This window comes from Equus quagga, chromosome 4, assembly GCF_021613505.1.
Source record: "Equus quagga isolate Etosha38 chromosome 4, UCLA_HA_Equagga_1.0, whole genome shotgun sequence".
Classification (NCBI taxonomy): domain Eukaryota; kingdom Metazoa; phylum Chordata; class Mammalia; order Perissodactyla; family Equidae; genus Equus; species Equus quagga.
In genome coordinates this window covers 135,708,955-135,727,753 of record NC_060270.1, presented here as the reverse complement: position 1 = coordinate 135,727,753, position 18,799 = coordinate 135,708,955, and the positions used below count along the sequence as shown (strand labels likewise).

Genomic DNA, 18,799 nt, shown 5'->3' with positions numbered 1-18,799 from the left:
TTCTTATCCCCACAGCTCCAAGGGCCCCAGAAGGAGATCACTGATATAATTACTGGTTAGGCTATTAGGATAATAATACTGATGAAATGAATAAATTTCAAACATACTTACAAATACTCATGCATAATATTTATAGTTTTCCTATAATTAATTTTATGGAATACCCAAAATTCTTACTTTGGTTTCAAATAACTACAATTGCATGTAAAGTTATGTGTGAAATAACGTTTGCTATGTTTCCAAAAGGCATGCATGCAAATTAAAGCCATATTCCTAGAGTAGCTAAATCTATGGGGGGGGGGGGGCGGGACAGAAACTCACAGAAACAATCTGATAATCTAACCTTCTTGAATTCAAACAATGAAGAGTATAATCCCCCAACGCTAAAGATTTTGCCTTGTATGCCAAATGAATCATAGATATTTAAAAATTATTGATGATGATCAAAATAAATCTTGCAAACTATTTGTTAAAAATTTAAAGGCAAGTATTACTAGAATAGCCATTCAGAGGAAATTTCTATGCCACCTGAAGAAACAAGTTAACAAAAATAGGACAGAGGTTCTGATTCTGGGTTACAGTCGAACAGCTACTACTGAATCCAACCCTATCAAACATAATGTCTACAAATTCTGGACAAAATATAAAAAAACAATTACCTGAAGTCACTAAAAAAAGTGAACAAAAAACAAGTAGAAACTGAAGGGAGTTTGACACTTAGAAAAAGGGTGAGTTGCCACTGTTTACAACCTCAGTCACTGCCACATTTTTAAAAACTTAGAAACCCACAGTCTAGTTCAACCACAGAATTCAGGACAACTACAACAGCTGTAAACTGTGTGTGACGGGGAAAATAAATGAGAGGTAGAGCGGGGAGCCCCAAATTTTGTGTATAAACTCTTCCCAAATCTCTGGCTGACTCCCAAATCATATATATGTGAAGAAGATTCCATGCAGCCCGGCTAAGGACAAAAGAACTGAAACGAGATTCCATATGTTGCTCACAACAGAGAAGCAAGAAGTTTAAGTTCAGACAAGGTAACCACCTACTAAAATAAAATAATCAAATTTGTTGAAAGAACATACTTGAATCCAGATTTTCTACAATGTAGGATTCACAATGTCCAGGATATAGTCCAATATTATCCAACATATGAAACCATAAGACAACAACTCAAACTCGAGAGAAAAAAATCAACAGAGAATGATCCTGATATATATAAAAGGCCAATAAGCACATAAAAATATGCTTAATATCATTAGTTAAAGGGAAATCCAAATCAAAACCATGAGACACAACTTCATACCCACTAGGATGGCTAGAATCAGAAGGACAGATAATAAGTGTTGGTGAGGATATGGAGAAACTAGAACCCTACATTTTGCTGGTGGGAATGTAACACAGTGCAGCAGCTTTGGAAAACAGTTTGGCAGTTCCTCCAAAAGTTAAATGTAGAGTTTTCACGTGACCCGGCAATTCTACTTGTAGGTACATACCCAAAAGAACTGAAAACTATGTCCATACAAAAACTCTTACACGAATGTAAGTAGCACCACGACTCATAAAAGCCAAAAAGTGGAAATAGCACAAATGTTCATTAACTGATGATGGATAAACAAAATGTAGTATATCTGTACAATAGAATACTATTCAGTCATAAAAAGGAATGAAGTACCATAGATGCTAACATGAATGAACCTTGAAAATGTTACGCTAAGTCAAAGAAGCTAGACACAAAAGGTCACATATTGTGTGATTCCACTCATATAAAATGTCCAAAATAGGCAATTCCATAGAGACAGAAAGTAGATTAGTGGTTGCCAGGGGCTAGGGAAGAGGAGACTGGGAAGTGACTGCTAATGGATACAGGCTTTCTTTTTGGAGTGATGGCAATATTCTAGTGGAATTTGATAGTGGTAAAGGTTGCACAACTTTGTGAACATACTAAAACCACTGCATTGTATACTTTAAAAGGGCGAATTTCATGTTATGAGAAATTTTATCTGTGAATTATATCTTAATTTTTTAAAAAGTAAGTAGAAGAAAGGAAATAGTGAGGAGCAGACACTAATGACATATGAAATGGAAGAAAAATTGATAACAAAAATCAATGAAACCAAAAGCTGAGTTTTTTAAGAGATCAATAAAACTGACGAAACTCTAGCTAGTTTGAGCAAAAAGATGGAAAACACAAATTACTAATATCAGGAATGAAAGAAAGGACCACACTAGAGATGTCACAGGCATTAAAAGAATAAGGGCACGTTATAAACAACTTTATACCAATATACTTGACTGCCAAGATGAAATGAATGGTTTTCCAGAAAGACAAATAGTTTCTAAATTGACTTGAAAAGAAATAGAAAATCTGAAAAGCCCCATGTCTATTTAAGAAATCAAATTAATAATTAAAAACTCCAGGCCCAAATTACTTCTCTTGTGAATTCTCCCACACATTTAAAGAAGAAAAACCAACTCTATAAACTCTTTCAGAAAATGGAGGAAGAGGGAATGCTTTTCATCTCATTTTACAAAGCCAGCATAACCTTTATCAAAACCTATCAAAGAAATAATAATAAAATTATAAATCAATCTCTTATGAACACAGGTATAAAAATCTTTAAGAAAATATTAGCAAATCAAATCTATCAATATGTAAACAGAATAATACACCATGACTGAGTGGAATTTATTCTGGGAATGCAAAGTTGGTTTAACATGAGAAAATCAAGTGAAGTCATCATATTAAAAGAACAAAGGAGAAAAGACATGATTTTCTCCACAGATACAGGAAAAAACATTTCACAAAATTAAATACAAATTCATTAGAAAAACTCTCAGCAAAGCAGAATAAAAAGGAACTTCAACTTGCAAAAATGGTGCTAACTTTTCAAAAGAAAAGATAGAAGCTAGAAGACAATGAAATGACCCTTTTAAATTACTCAAAGATAATTCCAAACCCTCAATTTTATAAACATACTCTTCAAAAATGAAGGTGAAATAAATATGTTTCCAGAAAAACAAAAACTGAGTGAATGCATTGCCAGTACTTGCACTAAAAGAAATAATAAAGAATTTCTTCAGGCAGAAAGAAAATTATCTCAGAAGGAAATATCAAAATGCAGGAAGCTTATTTGTCAGTTTTACCTCAATAAAGCTGAAATAATAATAAAAATAAGATTATGAACAAGCATAAAATAAAAATTGAAGGAAGTAATATGAAAAAATAGAAAAGTTATATATGTAGGTAATTATAAATGAAAACTGACTACTACACAAAACAATGAAAGTAGGAGTTTGTGGGACTAAAACATATGCTGAATGAAAATCCATAATAATAGAAAGGCAGAACACAGGAATGCAGAATTGAACTATGCCAAGGTGCTAGCATTACTGAAGAAGTGGTGAAGTAATATTTTGTATAATAGTGTAATAAATCAAGGATGAATATTGCTACACTAGGGCAATCATAAAGGAACAGAAGATAAGTTAATAGCTAAGAAAAATTAAATACAGTAGTCTCCTCTTATCCTCAGTTTCGCTTTCCACAGTTTCAGTTACCGGCAGTCAACCAAGGTCCAAAAATAACGCTATGTCACAACACCTACGTCATTTGCCTCACTTCGTTTCATCACGCAGGCATTAGATCATCTCATGTCATCACAAGAAGGATGAGTACAGTACAATAAGATATTTTGAGAGAGAAAGACACCACATTCACATAACTTTTATCACAGTATATTGTTATACTTGTTCTATTTTATTATTAGTTATTGCTGTTAATCTCTTATTGTGCCTAAACTATAAACTAAACTTTATCATAGGTATGTACATATACCAAAAATACAATATAAAAGGGTTTGGTACTATCCGTAGTTTCAGGCATCCAGTGGGGGTCTTGGAATGGATCCCCTGCAGATAAGGGGGGAGACTACTGTAACGAAAAACATTTGATTTCGAAAGAAATCAAGTAAGGAGAGAAAAAAGAACATAAAACAGGTAGCTCAAATAGAAAATAACCAGATGGCAGATATAAATCCAACTATATCAGGAACTAGATTAAACATAAACATACTAAATATTCTATGATGTTACACTGAACTTATTTTTTTAAAAAAGATGAATCTATATGCATTTCAAATATAACAGAGAGTTTGAAAGCAAAGTTATAGAAAAAGACATACCATAGAAATGGTATATCAGATAAGTAGACTTTAAAGTAGGAATCATTTCTAGAAATATTTCACATTGATAAAATAATCAATTCATCAGGAAATCAACCTTAAATTTATATGCATCTAATAATAACTTTAAAATATATAAAGCAAAAATTGACAGAACTAAAAGGAGAACCAGATGAATCCATAATCACAGTGGTACACTAAGGCACTTCTCTCAATAGCTGATAGAATAAACAGACAAGAGAACCAGGAAGGCTACGGAAGATCTGAACAATACAATCAACAAACTTGACACAACTGACACATATAGAATACTGCATCCAACAACCACAAAGTACACTTTCTTTTCATGTGAACCCGAAATACTTACCAAATTAGACCAAGATGAGACCAAGTAGGTCTCAATAAATTTCAAAAACCTAAAATCATTTTAACAATGTTCTGTAACTACAATGGATTTAAGCTAGAAACCAACAACAAAAAGTAACTAGAAAAAAATAAGCAGCTGTTTGGAAATTTAATAATATACTTGTAAATGATCTATAGGCCAAAAAATATATCAGAACAGACTATCAAAAATTGTGAGATGAAGCTGAAGCAGTACTTACAGGAAAATAGTTGTATTTTTTAAAAGAAAGACTGAAACTCAGTAATCTACACAATCTGAAGAAGCAAATAATGGTAATAATAATAAAAAATTTTAAATTGAAATGGAAAAGCAAAACAGGAAGAAAAGAAATAACAAGAATAAATGTAATAGAAAACAAAAATACTAAAAAGAAAGATCAACATAGCCCTAAAGAGGACTATCTTTGCAAAGATGAACAAAACTGATAAACTTTTAGAGCAAAATTAATCAAGAAGTATTGAGAAAGAAATAGAAAGAATATTGAGAAAGAATATTGAGAAATAGTGAGAAAGAAAAGGAGAACATCATTATATATCCTGCAGACATTAAACACATAATTAGAGATACTATGAACAACTATAGCTAATAATTTGGTACTATAGATGAAATGCACAAATTCTTTTCAAAAGTCAACAAACTAGACACAAGAAGAAATAGAAAATCTGAATACTTTTACATCCATTAACATGGGATGTTATCAAAAACATTTCCACAAGAAAACCACAGGCCCAGATAAACTTCTCCCAAGCATTTAAAGAAAAAAACAATTTTACACAAACACTTCCAAAAAATGGAAAAAGAACTGCACTTACCAATTCATCTGCTGTGACCAGTATAATGCAAATACCAAAACTTGATAAAACATATTACAAGAAAGGAAAATTACCTAGTAGAAAACAATGAGGCTAGTAGAAAACAATGTGACCCGGGAGAAAGGAAAAAAAGAACCGAAGAGTTCTACTACATCTCCTACAGATGAACTTGACTGTTGAATTGATGGGAAGTGTCCTTGGAGCCCTGGAGGTACGAGCTGTGGCAAATACCACAGACCATCTCATTCCTCCTCAGTAGGGAACTACAGGCTGATGAAACCCAAATATTGCATCACACACACAAACACTGATTGTGTTATACAAAAATCTAAGTGCTCTGAAGCAGTGTGATTCCAACTCGTGTTGCTAAAGGTCCACCTGAGCCTCCTTCTTCTCTAGAGTGTATGGGAAAGCAGAAGAATATTTCAAAGTATAAAACTGAATTCTATTAGAGGATGTGTTCAATTTCTTTTACCGGTACAATATTAACAATTTATTTCATTATTTATTTGTAAATGTTTTTCTATGTTTAAAGGAAGCAGACTGAAAAAAACCATTTAAAGTCTAGTTCAGGCAGAAGTGTGCAAGTCAGTATTTAACTGGGTTTTGAAGCAATTACCTTGCAAATGGAAGATGCATCAACTTGCACTGTTTACTAACCCGTTTCTTCTTGCTAGCTGGCAGCAGAAAGGAACTCTGATGGAACTATTTTTGAAAAGAACAAAGAAGATGAAAAGGAACAAAATTCTCATCTCCTTATATCATGTTTGTTATTAAAGTACCAAGGATACCAATAGTAACAGAACAATTCTTTCATTAGCCTTCAATAGTTGAATGAGAATAATGTGATGATAAGGTTAAACACAGTTCATCCTTAATCATGCCATCTAAAGATAATTACTACTAATTATACCACTTCTAATAATCACTACTAATAGGAATGAATACACACGTGCATACCCGCACATATACAGTATCTCTACATATATGTGCAATACACTCATGTCTACATATGTATTATATAATACATTATTGGACTTCATAACACTTATTTTTAAATGACCTTTTAAAAGTCAAAGTCTGGGTGATTTTCATATATCTTTTAAATTTTTGCTTATCTATATTTTGTAAATTACCTGACACTCTTTGAAAATAAATACCATAAAACTGGGCAACGTGCAACCATGTTTTCCTACTACAGTGTTAACCTGTAACAGAAACAGGGGTATGGCCAAATTGACAGGCTGATTTCAAAATTCATAGGGAAATGCAAAGGACCTAGAATAACTAAAACAACTTTGAAAAGGAAGAACAAAGTTGGAGGGCTATGGTAATTGAAATAGTACAGTAGTAGCAGAAAGACAGACAAATAGATTGATAAAATAGAAGAGAGTCCAGATATAGACGCACACACATTTGGTCAACTAATTTTTGACAAAGGTGCAAAGCCAAACAGAGAGCCTGAACTTCCACACTCACCAAGCTATAACAAGGCAATTCTCTTCCAAACCAGGGACACTGTGAGCGAAGGCCAAAGGGAGAGTTGGGGCAGCTCTGCACTGACCCAGCAATGTCAGGGAGAGCACAGGGAGACTCTGGACTCCATTCTCACTCACTAACAACAAGCAGCCCCTCTCCTTCTCCACCAAGGTGGTGAGAGAAGAGGTCTAGTAGAGAGCCAGGATTTTCACCACTCTTCAATGGTAACAACCTCCCCCTTCATTATCCCCTTCACCCTGGTGTCCCTGGAAGCCATAAAAGTAACAAGGCGTCACTCGCTGTCCCAGCCACGGTGGTGTCAGCCTGAACTCCCAACCCACCCATCAGTTAGGAGACATCCCTGTGTCCAGGGTGTCAACAGAGGCTGGGTGGGGAACTTAAACTTTGACCCTTCACTTGGCAGTAGGTGGCACTTCCCTTTATCACCACGTGGTGTCATAGGAAGCCTGCTAAAAGAGAAGGTTTAAATAAGATCCAGAGTCTCATAATATAATACCTAAAATGTCTAAGATTTAATCAAAAGTAACTCATCACACCAAGAATTAGGAAAACCTAAATTTCAACTTGAAAAGACAATCAACGACCACCAACACCAAGATGACACAGATGTTGGAATTATCTAACAAGGATTTTAAAGCAACTATCATAAAAATGCTTCAAAAAGCAATTACTAACAGGCTTAAAACACATGAAAAAAAAGAAAGTCTCAGAAAAGAAACAGAAGATGTAAAGAAGAACCAAATGGAAACTTAGAACTGAAAAATACAATAACCAAAATCAATTAAAAACTCATTGAACTCAACAGCAAAATGGAGAGGACAAAGGGAAAAAAAATCTGTGAACTTGAAGATAGAGCAATAAAGTACCCACCTAAGCAAGAAAGAAGAGACTGAAAAAACAGAGTGCCAGAGATTTGTGGAACTATGATAAAAGATACAACATTCACGTCACCCGAGTCCCAGAAGGCAAGAAGGGGGGTGGGGCCAAAAAAGTTGTGGGGAAATAATGGCTGAGAATGTTCCAAACTTGGCAAAAGAAATCAACCTGCATATTCAAGCTGAGTGAACTTCAAAAAGGATAAACCCAAAGAAATTATGCCAAGACACATCCTAACCAAACTTCTCAAAACTAAAGACAAAGACAAAAATCTTGAGAGCACTAAGAGAGAAATGACACCTTACCCACAGAGTAAAGAAAGAATAAAAAATAAATAAGCATCTGACTCAAAGTTAGAAAAGTAACAATAAAATAAAGCACAGAAAAGCAGAAGAAAGGACTTCTCACTAAAGAAAAAAGCAAAAACTAATAAGTTTGAAACACCAAAATAGTAGAACTCAAAATTAAATACAAAAGATGATTCTTTTAAAAGAATAAAAATAGAAAAACCACAACCACCTAGTGGGGAAAAAAAAAAAACAGAGAAAAGCCCAAATACACAAAATTAGTCAACTGAAGGAATATACAACACAGACAAAATTAAAAAAATAACAAACTACTTGGGCCAACTCGATGCAAATCAGTTTGAAAACACAGATAAGATGGATAATTTTCTAAGGAAATATAGTTCAATAAAACTGACCACAAACGATAGAAAGAAATTTTCCTAAGCAAAACAACATACCTAGAAGAAATAAAGTTAACAAAGAGCTACCATTCCCACCAAGAAAGACCCAGATCCAGATGGTTTCACAAGAGAATTCTACCAAACCTTTAAAGAAAAAATAATTCTAACACTATATCATTTTTCCAGAGCACAGGAAAAGGAAAACACCCAAATTCTTTTTATGAGTTTAATATATATACAACATTTTTATCAATGCCTAAAGACTATACAAAAAGAAAACCTCAAAGAAACCTCACTTATGAATAACAGTAAAAAATTCCCGAACGAAATACTAGCCAAAAGAATTCAGTAGCACATCAAAAGAATAATAGGTCATTTCTGACATTTATTTTAGAAATGCAAAATTAGCAAAGCTACTAAAATAAGTCATATTAATACTCCTAAAAAGAGAGACCACATGATCATCACCGTAAGTGCTAAAAAGGTATTTTTACATTATTTATCACTATTTTTTATTTTAAAAGCTCAATAACACAAGTATTACAGGATAAATATGGACCTCATCCTTAAAAAAGCACATACACACAAGTATCGTTCTTAATGGGGAAACACTATACAACATTTTAAGAGTATTTATTGCATTCTACCATGTTCTAGACATTGTTGTGGTACAGACAAAAATCCTGTACTCAAGAAGCTTATATTCTGGGGGGACAAACACATAACAAGTAAAATTATATGTTATATAGTGTTAAGTGCTAAGGAGAAAAATTAAAGCAGGGAAGCAGAACATGAAACACTGGGACAGGAGTGGGGAAGGATTCAGATTCATGCAAGGTTGCCAGGGAAGGCTTCACCAAAGTGACTTCTGAATGATGCTCTGAAGCAAGCCAGGGAACTGGCCATGTGAAGGAAGAACAAGTCCAAGGCCCTGGGAGGGCAGCTTGCCTGTGTTAGAGGGAGCAGGGGAAAGCCTGCGTACAGAAGATGTTAAAGAGCAGGAAGGCGAGTAGTAGATGAGGGGAGAGAAAGAACAAGAGTTTCGGTTTTCAGACAATACTGGGCAGTGGACGAGATGGGAAGCCACTGGAGGGCTTTAAGCAGAAACTACATTTTAACAGGATCACTCTGGCTGCTATGCTGAGAAGAGAACAGAGAGGGGCAAGGGCAGAAGCAAGCAGCCCCAGCTGGCATGCTACTACGATAATTCAGGGAAGAGATCACGGTGACTCAGATGAGTGGTGAAAGCGAGGGCTGTGAGAAGTGATAGAATTCCAGACTGATTTTTAAGGCAGCACTAAAAGAATCTGCTAAAGGATCAGATATGGGGTGTGAGGAAAAGATAGCAAAATAGAAGTGTAATTACCTGAGGTGAAGACCCCAAAAGGAACTGGTTTGGTGGCAAATGTGAAATTTAAGATGCCACTTAGACATCCAAATAGCAATGCCAAGTAGGTAGCTGGATATGTACTGTCTGGAGTTCAGAGATGGCCAGGCTGGAGATGCAAACTGGGGAGTCATCAGTATTTAATAGCAATTAAAACCAGAAGACTGGATGAAATCATTTAGGGAACTAGGGTAGATAGAAGAGAGAGGTCCAAGAACTGAGTCCTGGGGTACCCAAAATTTAGCAGTCAGGAAAATAAAGAGGAACCAGCAAACAGACCAAAAAAGAACAGTCAGAAAGGTACGAAGAAACTCAGGAGAGTGTAGTATCCTAAAAGTCATGTGGCGATAACATAAGGACCAAGAAATATCCAGAGGTTCTGGTAACAGTGGAGATCAATTTTCAGAAAAGTGGTTTTAACAGAGTGGTGGTAAAAACCCAATTGGTGCAATTTCAAGAGAAACTGCAGACACTGAACAGTTCTCTCAAAGAATTGCGCTTTAGGGGCTGGCCCCGTGGCCAAGTGGTTAAGTTCACACGCTCCGCTGCAGGTGGCCCCGTGTTTCGTTGTTTCAAATCCTGGGCGCGGACATGGCTACTGCTTATCGAACCACGCTGAGGCAGCGTCCCACATGCCACAACTAGAAAGACCCACAACGAAGAATATACAACTATGTACTGGGGGGGTTTGGGGAGAAAAAGGAAAAAATAAAAAATCTTAAAAAAAAAAAAGAATTGCGCTGTAAAGCTAAGACGAAAAATGAGATAGTATAGCTGGGGGCAAGGGGTGTAAGTGGAGTAAGAGGTTTTAGTTTTGTTCTCTTTCTTTCTTTCTTTCTTTCAAGATGGGAGATAACATTTTTGCATCCTGATGGGAATAATCCAGAAGGGAGGAAAAAAATTAATAACACAAGAGGAAAAGGCAATCTACACCAACATCAAGCCAACAGCAAAAGACAACCCAAGTGTCCAACAACAGGAGCCTAGTTAAATGAGCTAGAAGTCCACTCTAGATCCATCCTCAGCAGCACTAAGAAAGAAGGAGGAAGCATTCCCTGTAATCCTATGGAGAGCTCTTCCTTCAAGATATGTCACATAAAAAAAGTAAGCCATAGAGCAGTTGGTATAGTATGTTATCTTTCGTGTAACAAAGAAAATTAAGAAAATATTTACATGTTTGTTTGTTTTTATATAAAGAAACAAACAAAAGTAGTAACCTGCATGAGGCGTGGGGAGAAGAGAGGAGAATAGAGAAGAAAGTAGCTGGAGGCAGAACAGAATTATGTGAGACGTCATTCTACACGTCTTTATACTGTTTTGGTATTAGAACTACATGTCCATATTATCCACCACCCTCCCCGCTCAAGTAAAAAGAGAAGCAATTGTGAAACTTGATATGCAAAAGTTAGTCTGTTAAATAATAAGTCCAAGAAAGTGGACACCAAAGTTGTATGATGTGCCTTCATCCTCCAGCTTCTGCATCTGCTGTTTTTCACTTTTCCTAAATCCAGATGCTGATCTCAGCTCTCTCTGAGTTCTCCAAAGAGAGCCACACAAAATACATCTGGGAACAATGTTGACTTTACTAAAGATTTTTTTAAAGAACCAACAGAGGGAAGGAACTTCACATCACCTAACTCACAACAGACCGTTGAGCAAGTTTTTAGGGCTAGCTGTTCTCCAAAGTTCCTCGAGCTATCAGTGATCTGACCCTCCTCCCACATCTTGCCAATGAGCTTTTCCCTCTTACTCTCCAAGTCAATTCCTATACGGACTCTACATTCCCCAATGCTGTATCTGATTCTGGTCTTACTAATTTACTCAGGGCAATTCAATTCTGCCCTGTGAGATGATCGGCAAAACAGAGGCCCTCCCCCGCCTCCCCCCACCCACCCCTCCAGTGAAAAGCGTCTCTTCTCCTTAGAGGGTGCCAAAGGCACAAGGCACACCTCTGCTCACCGGTTATCCTAGGTCTCACATTATAATGCTAGTAGCTACACCCCCTGAACACTATTCCACAGGGACATTTACACAAATCCTCTCTTCATCCAAATGTCAACTAAGTTAGACCATAAAGTACCTCTTCTTTGGCTAGCTTTTATAAAAATTATGACAAAGGAGCTAAACACTGACCACATAGGTTGAAAGAGTTCATATCTTCTTACCACAAAGACTGCACTTAAGAGCCTTATAAATGACCTTAAAAAGTTTTTAAAAGCAGAGGTTTGCAGAGAATTTAGAAAACACAGGAAAATACACATACAATAAAAGCTATGCTAGCTAGCATTTATCACACTCTTCCTACTTTCAGGACACACGCTAGCCACATTTAACTCTTACAATAACTCTTTGTAGATAGGCTACCATTATCCACACCACGCAGAGAAGGACACTAAGGTTCAGAGTTCAAGGCCAAAGTCATAGAAGCAGGAAGTAGCAGAGCTGGGATCTAAACACAGGCAATCCCATTCCAAAGCCACCCTCTGGAGCACTAACTGTCTCCAGAATCTATCAAGAAATGGATGTAAAACTTCGACTTCACTAACTTTCTTCAGTTTATCTATTATGTATATTTTGCCTTCTCATTAGCCATTCCTTCACAACAATTAATTTTCCTCTTTAGATGCTTGAGTTAAATTCATTAACACTTAGTCCTTCTTTCTTTCTGCTCATATGTTTAATTTTCCTAGTCTGTCATTTACCTTTTATTTTTATGATTTTTAGCCTTCTAAAAAATTTTTTTCTGAGAAAATCCACCAAGACCTTCCTTTATGGTTTCTATCTTTGTTTCCAGGTATAGAAAGGCCTCTCCTACCTTTTCATTTACATTTTCTCCTCATTTTATACGATTTCCCTTTTTACATTTATTTTAGAGAGTGGTATAAAGTAGGCTCTGACTCTGTTTTTCTCCAAATAGTTTTCTGTGTCTATCTTTTTTTAATAAAGCAAATTCTTTCCTAATTTGAAATACTACCTTTCTACTAATATCTTTTATGTTTTCTAGTCTGTCTAGGGGTTATTACATTCCACTGAGCAAATGTTACTTTTAATCAAAATCTAATTTTTATATAATAATTTCAATAATGGACTATACTAAATGATAATGTGCTGTTCGCCAGTTAAAATTGATATTATTGTCTTTCCTTTGCACAAAGTATAAGATATGAATCTCTAACTTTGATGCTATTTAATCTCAAATATCCTCACTAATGTTAAAAAACTATACCACTTACACACAAATTTTACTTACCTCAGAAAGCGTGCTCATTTCAATTGCGGTTATCAAGTTATTGTTCATGAGTGCTTCTATTTCTATAAGCTTCTTATTCTGCATATATAAAATACAGAAAGACTCCTTTTAATCAATTAAGATATGGAGTTTATTATACCATATCTTTATGAATATCATCAGCTGAGAAGACTTAGAAAATAATCGAGATCACATTGAACTAAAAATTAAGACCACATTGAGCTAAGAAGGTACTACACTGTACAGTCCAAACAGCCACACAGACACGTACATATACACACACACACATTTTGAATGCTTCTGAACGATCAATCATAAATTTTCCTACAAGCATTTTTCTATCTTCTCATAATAACACATCATACAGCAAGTGAACATAGTTTGTCAGCTCCACGAATTTAAACCCTCTAGTAGATCATTTTTCCATTTTAAATTCATGTTCACTCATTTGAGAATTAGATCTATAGTTGCAGACTAGCCAATCATTGGCTGTTACTGCCCTGTCTGTGGAGAGAGTTGAAAGGTGGAAGGAAAAGGAATGACTACAATCTTCATTCTATTTGGCTACAGCCAGTGAAATGCTGGGATAAAGGAGAATACACTCTAGGAACTCCCTCCTTTCAACCTACTGGAAGAACTATGCCCATCTCCTTAAAATGTACTAATGCACCAAGCTTTGCTTATGATAAGCAATCAAATGTTGATCAAGGTATTGTGCTGGTTTGTGGAGCCACAAGTACATATCTAGAATGCAGACTTAAGACACCAATTTTATTACTCAGTAACAGTCTGTCCATTAACATGGCACACTCTTCCAACAATTTTTTACAACAATGAGAGATTTTAAATACATTTTTAGAGCTTCTATAATAATATAGTTAAGATTTTAGTTATAATTCAGAATTCAAACACAATACAGTTTCCATACCAAATTATTTAGCTTTAGGCGAAGGAATGTGTTCTCAAAATTCAGTTTCTCCACTTCTTTTTGCAATAGCATCTTTTCAGTTGTAATTCTTCGAGAATTCTCTTTCTCTCTACTAAGAGCCTGAGCTAACGCCCTGTTGTTGTGCTTTAAAGAAATTTTGAAAATAGAAGAATTGTCTGTAAAAAGATTTTAAGAGAGTTAATATTGAACTTACACCTTAATAAAATTTCAGATTCCTTAATAAAATTATTTTAGGCAAAATGTATTTCCCTTTACAATTTTTAACTAAAGGTTGGAAAAGAAGAGAATGACAATATAGATGTAGTTTTGAAAAAAATGTACCCAGAGTTTGGAGCTGAAGAAATAAAAGCTAGATAGAAGATTAAAAACAAGAGTTGTGAGGAACGCAGAATGTCTGTGACTACAGAGCTGGGAATAAGAGGACTCCAGCAGAGACATGGTATTCTGGGTAATTAGATCAGTCACAAAGACTAAATCTTGATACGCTGCCCTACCTTCCTCCGCACCTTTGACCAGGAGGTAGAATGGAGAAGCGGATCCTGCAGCTCTAACTGAGATCTCCCATAGGAATTAGGGCAGCCAATCTGTAGAAATTTTAAAACCAGTTTCTGTGGCTCCAGGATTGAACAAATTAGTTAATGCTCCCAAAGTCCATTTTTCAAAACCTTGAGTGAAAGGGAGCATACTTACTACAATATTGGACAGCTCAGCTAAATCCTGCAGGATCTTCAACCTTCACTCCAAATACCCTACCTTTTACTTTTAGGCATCTACTGCAATCTAAATTTGACCTCTTCTCCTCACAAGCACTATGTAAAGATAATTTCAATCAGAAATGCTTTTCTGTTGTTAGCAAAGAAATTTTATTGTGAATTCCTTGGTGAAACTCACCTTAAATATAGTGTGTTCCCTCAGTACACTTAGTGTAATTATATTTCCTTAATTTTGATTTACATGCCACTATTCAATCCATATTCCACTGAAAAAAAGTATAGTGTATGTAAAATATGTTTATAAAAGTAATAATATTTTTTAAATACTCATGGAAAGTTTGGGTATCTAAAAAACAGGGTCCAAAAAAACCACTTTATCTTTGGCACAGAGAAAGTAGTTTCAGATAGCCACCTGTGACACGGGAAATGGAAAGACTTGAACCAGTTTAGGACTACCTGTTGCATTCCTCAAACTCACTATATTCCTTCATAACAGTGGGGGTGCAGTTGTCCTGCCAAAGAGAACAGGAAATAGCAGCTGCTACAGGAGGTGGCCTAGTACGGCCCTCGAGGCCCGGGTAGGAGCAACATTATGATTTAAAGATACTCAGGAGGCTCGGCTATGTCACAAGGCACACACAATTACCCTTCACAGGTGCTCTATCAGCAGGAAACTTCTCTGGCTCCTGCTAAGGTGGAGATGACCTTTGAGATAATTTTTAGAAGCAATGAAAATTTATCTTGGGGAGTTTTTCCCACCTCGTTTTTTTGCCCTTCTGACATCCTCGTTCCAGAATCCATGAAATCCTATCTCCAAAGTGCTCAGTGCCCTCATGATGAGCTTTGGCCATATAAAATCACCCACTACAGCACCCTATCTGAGCCAACCACCTCTCTTACCCATCATCCAATTGCTACAGCATGCCAGAACAACAACCTGTCACTTCTTTGAGCTCTTTCTCCAGAAATGTCACATTGGTGTTTTCTTTGCAGTGTAGGAGGAGGCGGCCCCAGCCTCACTCCTGAAAATTCAGCTGTCACCAGGGGAAGGGGGTGGGGGGGCACAGGAGGTCAGGGGGCCACAGGGGGTGAAGGGGAGCACTTATGTGGTGACAGTCAAGAAATAATGTGCAACTGAAATCTCACATTGATGTTAACTATTATGAACTCAATAAAAAAAAAATTCAGCTGTCACGACTGATAGTAAATCATCATAACCACCCAACTGATAGGAGTTGAAGTGGATATGAAGGATTGAATGGGGAAAAAATGCCTCATTTAACAAAACAGTCATTTTAGTCATATTCTATACTTGATAAAGTACCAAATACTATGTTAATTCTCCAGGGGAAATTAAAAATGTGAGTATACTTTAAAATTGACAGCACTTACTTATTATTTTTGTTTTGATTTTGGAAGCAAGAGAAACATTCAACTTAGCAGGCTTTGAAATTCTTTTTTCTTTCACATGTCTCTTGACTCCTGAGGTAAAAAGTGAGCCAGTTTCCAACACTGGGTACTCCATCACTGAAGTGGGAAAAAAAAAAGAAAGAAAGAAACCATAGTATTGATTAATAAAAGAAAAAAGAACTGATAAATATATTCTACAAAGTAACAATCATGACTTAAATAATATATTTTGTCTGTACATAAGCATTTGCAAAGTCAACCAAGTTTTTGCTCTTACCACTACTGTATGGAAATTGACCATTAAGGTCACCAAATTGCCATGTTGCTAAATCAAATACAGCAGTCGAGGCCCAGTTCTCGTTTTATTTCATCTCTGAGTAGTATTTAATATCAGATCATTCTCTCTCTGAAATACTATCTTCAGTTGGCTCCCAAAACACCCTACTGTCCTGCCTCATTGACCATTTCTTCGAAATCTCTTTTGTTGGTTATTCTTCAGCTCTCTAACCTCTTACATTAGAGTGCCCCAGTTCTCAGACCTTTAGCCTCATCTCTTTTCTATCTACATATACTCCCTTGGGGGCTATCATCCAGTGTCCTGGCTTTTAAACCTAAATGCTGATGACTTGTAAATTTATACTCCCCATCAACTCCAGACTTACTCATCCAATTGCCTACTCCTCATCTCCAACTTGGACCTCTAAGATGCATCTCAATTTTAGCAGGTTCTAAACTCCCCCGACCCAAACATTCTCCCTTTAGCTCACTTAATGGCAACTCTATCCTTCCAAGTGCTTAGGTTAGAAGCCTCTTTCTCTCACATCCCATATCCACTCTATCATCAGTCATGCTGGCCCAGCTTTCACCACACAGCCATATGGATCACTTACCACTATTTATACCACTACCACTCTGATCCAGGTGCCATTCTCTCTCATGTATGTCATTTGCTACAGCAACCTAAATGGTGTCCCTGCTCCCATCTTCTCCCCTAGTATCTATTCTCAACCCAATAACCAAAATGATCCTTTTAAAACTTAAGTAAATTCATGTCACTCCTCTGTTAAAAACCCTCCAGTGGTTTTCCAGCTCACTCAAGAGTAGAGTCATAATCCTTACAACGGCCTAGAAGGTACTACACAATTTGACACTCTCTCCTTCCCCAGTTCTTATCAGTACCTCTCTGACCTCTTCACTACTCTTCCTTCTCCTCACTAAGCTCCAGCCACCCTTTCCACCTCGGGATGCTCCCACTGCAGAACCTCTGTATTCCTTTTTTTCTTTTGTACCAACTCTTCCTTCAAATAACCACTGGCTTTGCTCACTGCCTTTAAGTCTTTGCTCAAATGCCACTTTCCTAGTGGGCCTTCCCAGACCAAACGATTTAAAATTGCGCACCTGACATCATTTCACTTGCTATTTTATTTTTTGACATTGACTTATCAATGTCTAAGATAAAATTGCATAATTTCCTTATTTAATTTATTGTCTTTCTTCTCCTACTAAAATTTAAGTTCCGTGAGGGCACGGATTTTTGTCAAGTTTGTTTCCAGCTGTACCCTCAGTGCCCAGAAGAGTGCCTGGCACATAGCAGCTACTGAATAAACATGTGTTGAAGAAATGCCTAAGGATAAATGAAAGAAATTTCAAGTAGTAAAAACTGCCCAATACTGGAATGAACCTCCTTTTCAAGTGTTGAACAGATGTTGTGAGATGTCAAGCAAATAACAGAAGGATGGTTTTAGAAGAAATTTCTGCAATGGGGAAGAAGTTAAACTAGGAACCTTCCAGGATTAAGGTTCAATGCTTCTAAAAGCTTTGCCAAAAAGAAACTTTGATCTCCATCTATTCTATAGATAACAGAACACAGGCACACACAGAAACTCCATGCAACCTGTTGCATCTCACACACCTGAAAAAGATCCATAGAAATCTAGTCCATTTCCCAAAAAATCTTGTCAGGAAGATCAAATCTCATTTCACTAATTAGGAAATCCCAGCTGAACTGCCCTCCCCAATATGTTGGTTCTTAGTTCCCTTACTTAATAAATGACACCAACAATCACCCCCCAAATCTTCAAGTTAGAAGTCAGAAAGTCTTCCTTAACACTGCCCGGTTACCCTGCACATTAACAACCTCACCAAGTAAGGCTTTATGAGCCAAAGCCAGGCCCTTGGAGTACCATTCCAGTGTGACTTGCCATATAGAGATTGAGGTATTATAAACAGTGGTTGGGACTGTATAGGAGTCCCAGTTCCAACATTTCACAGCTATGTGATCGTAACATCTCTAAGTCTCAATTTCCAGACTTAAAAAATGATAGAAAATAAGGGCATCGCGTAGCAGGGACTAAATGAGCCAATGTATGTATAGTGCCTGGTACAGGCCCTGGCACATAGTCAACACTAATAAGGCCTATTTATTGGTATTCCGTAGCTCTTGTCCGGCCAGCATCTCGGCTATCTCTAAATCAGAAATAGTTCCACATCCAACCCTCCCGAATTGCATCCCTCATCTAGAAAAAGCATCGTCCCTATTCCCTAACGAAACCCTACTTGTACATCAAGACCCAGTTCAAGTTCTAAGTTCTTCCCAGGCTTCCATCACCCCTTCGCCTTCAGC

The 18,799-nt window shown here is 36.5% G+C and overlaps 1 protein-coding gene across 5 annotated transcripts in view; it reads right to left on the bottom strand.

Moving 5' to 3' along the window:
- Window positions 1–18,799, bottom strand: part of SGO2 (shugoshin 2) — a 28,549-nt gene that overhangs the window by 9,220 nt on the left and 530 nt on the right. For 2 of the 5 annotated variants that reach the window (XM_046657737.1, XM_046657736.1), the window contains exons 2-5: window positions 16,159–16,293; window positions 14,033–14,208; window positions 13,105–13,182; window positions 6,023–6,108 (exon numbers count right to left, since the gene is read on the bottom strand). In XM_046657737.1, coding sequence (XP_046513693.1) covers window positions 6,023–6,108; window positions 13,105–13,182; window positions 14,033–14,208; window positions 16,159–16,293 — 475 coding nt within the window. Of the gene's footprint in view, window positions 1–5,403; window positions 5,530–6,022; window positions 6,109–13,104; window positions 13,183–14,032; window positions 14,209–16,158; window positions 16,294–18,799 lie in introns of those variants that run through there. The other 3 variants (XM_046657738.1, XM_046657739.1, XM_046657740.1) reach the window with 3 other exon arrangements.